General features: G+C 61.3%; 1 protein-coding gene across 1 annotated transcript in view; it reads right to left on the reverse strand.

Moving 5' to 3' along the window:
- Window positions 1-36: 36 nt before the first annotated feature.
- Window positions 37-447, reverse strand: part of SMAD4 (SMAD family member 4) — a 9,290-nt gene continuing 8,879 nt past the window's right edge. The window contains exons 11-12 of the mRNA XM_009870257.1: window positions 325-399; window positions 37-173 (exon numbers count right to left, since the gene is read on the reverse strand). Of these exons, the coding sequence (XP_009868559.1) occupies window positions 37-173; window positions 325-399 (212 nt within the window). The remainder of the gene's footprint in view (window positions 174-324; window positions 400-447) is intronic.

The following is a 447-nucleotide window of genomic DNA, read 5'->3' on the forward strand; positions in this document are numbered from 1 at the left end:
GCCGGGGGGAGGCGACGGCCCCGCGGCGGAAGGAGCTCAGTCTAAAGGTTGCGGGTCGGCGATGGGCATGGTGTGAAGGACTTCGTCTAAAAGCTGGAGGGCGCGGTGCAAGTGGATTTCGATCCAGCACGGCGTCTCCTTGATGCTCTGCCTCGGGTAATCGGGTCCCCAACCTTTGACGAAACTCATGCGGAGGATGCACAAGCGGCGCAGGTCGTCGACGCCGATGCCGGCGGCGGAAAAGCTGGAGGGCGCGGTGCAAGTGGATTTCGATCCAGCACGGCGTCTCCTTGATGCTCTGCCTCGGGTAATCGGGTCCCCAACCTTTGACGAAACTCATGCGGAGGATGCACAAGCGGCGCAGGTCGTCGACGCCGATGCCGGCGGCGGCCGACAAACCTAAAAAAAAAAAACAAAAAAAAAACGGGAGAGGGGGGGGAAAACCGG

The sequence above is a fragment of the Apaloderma vittatum genome, unplaced genomic scaffold, assembly GCF_000703405.1.
Source record: "Apaloderma vittatum isolate BGI_N311 unplaced genomic scaffold, ASM70340v1 scaffold545, whole genome shotgun sequence".
In the NCBI taxonomy this organism is placed as follows: domain Eukaryota; kingdom Metazoa; phylum Chordata; class Aves; order Trogoniformes; family Trogonidae; genus Apaloderma; species Apaloderma vittatum.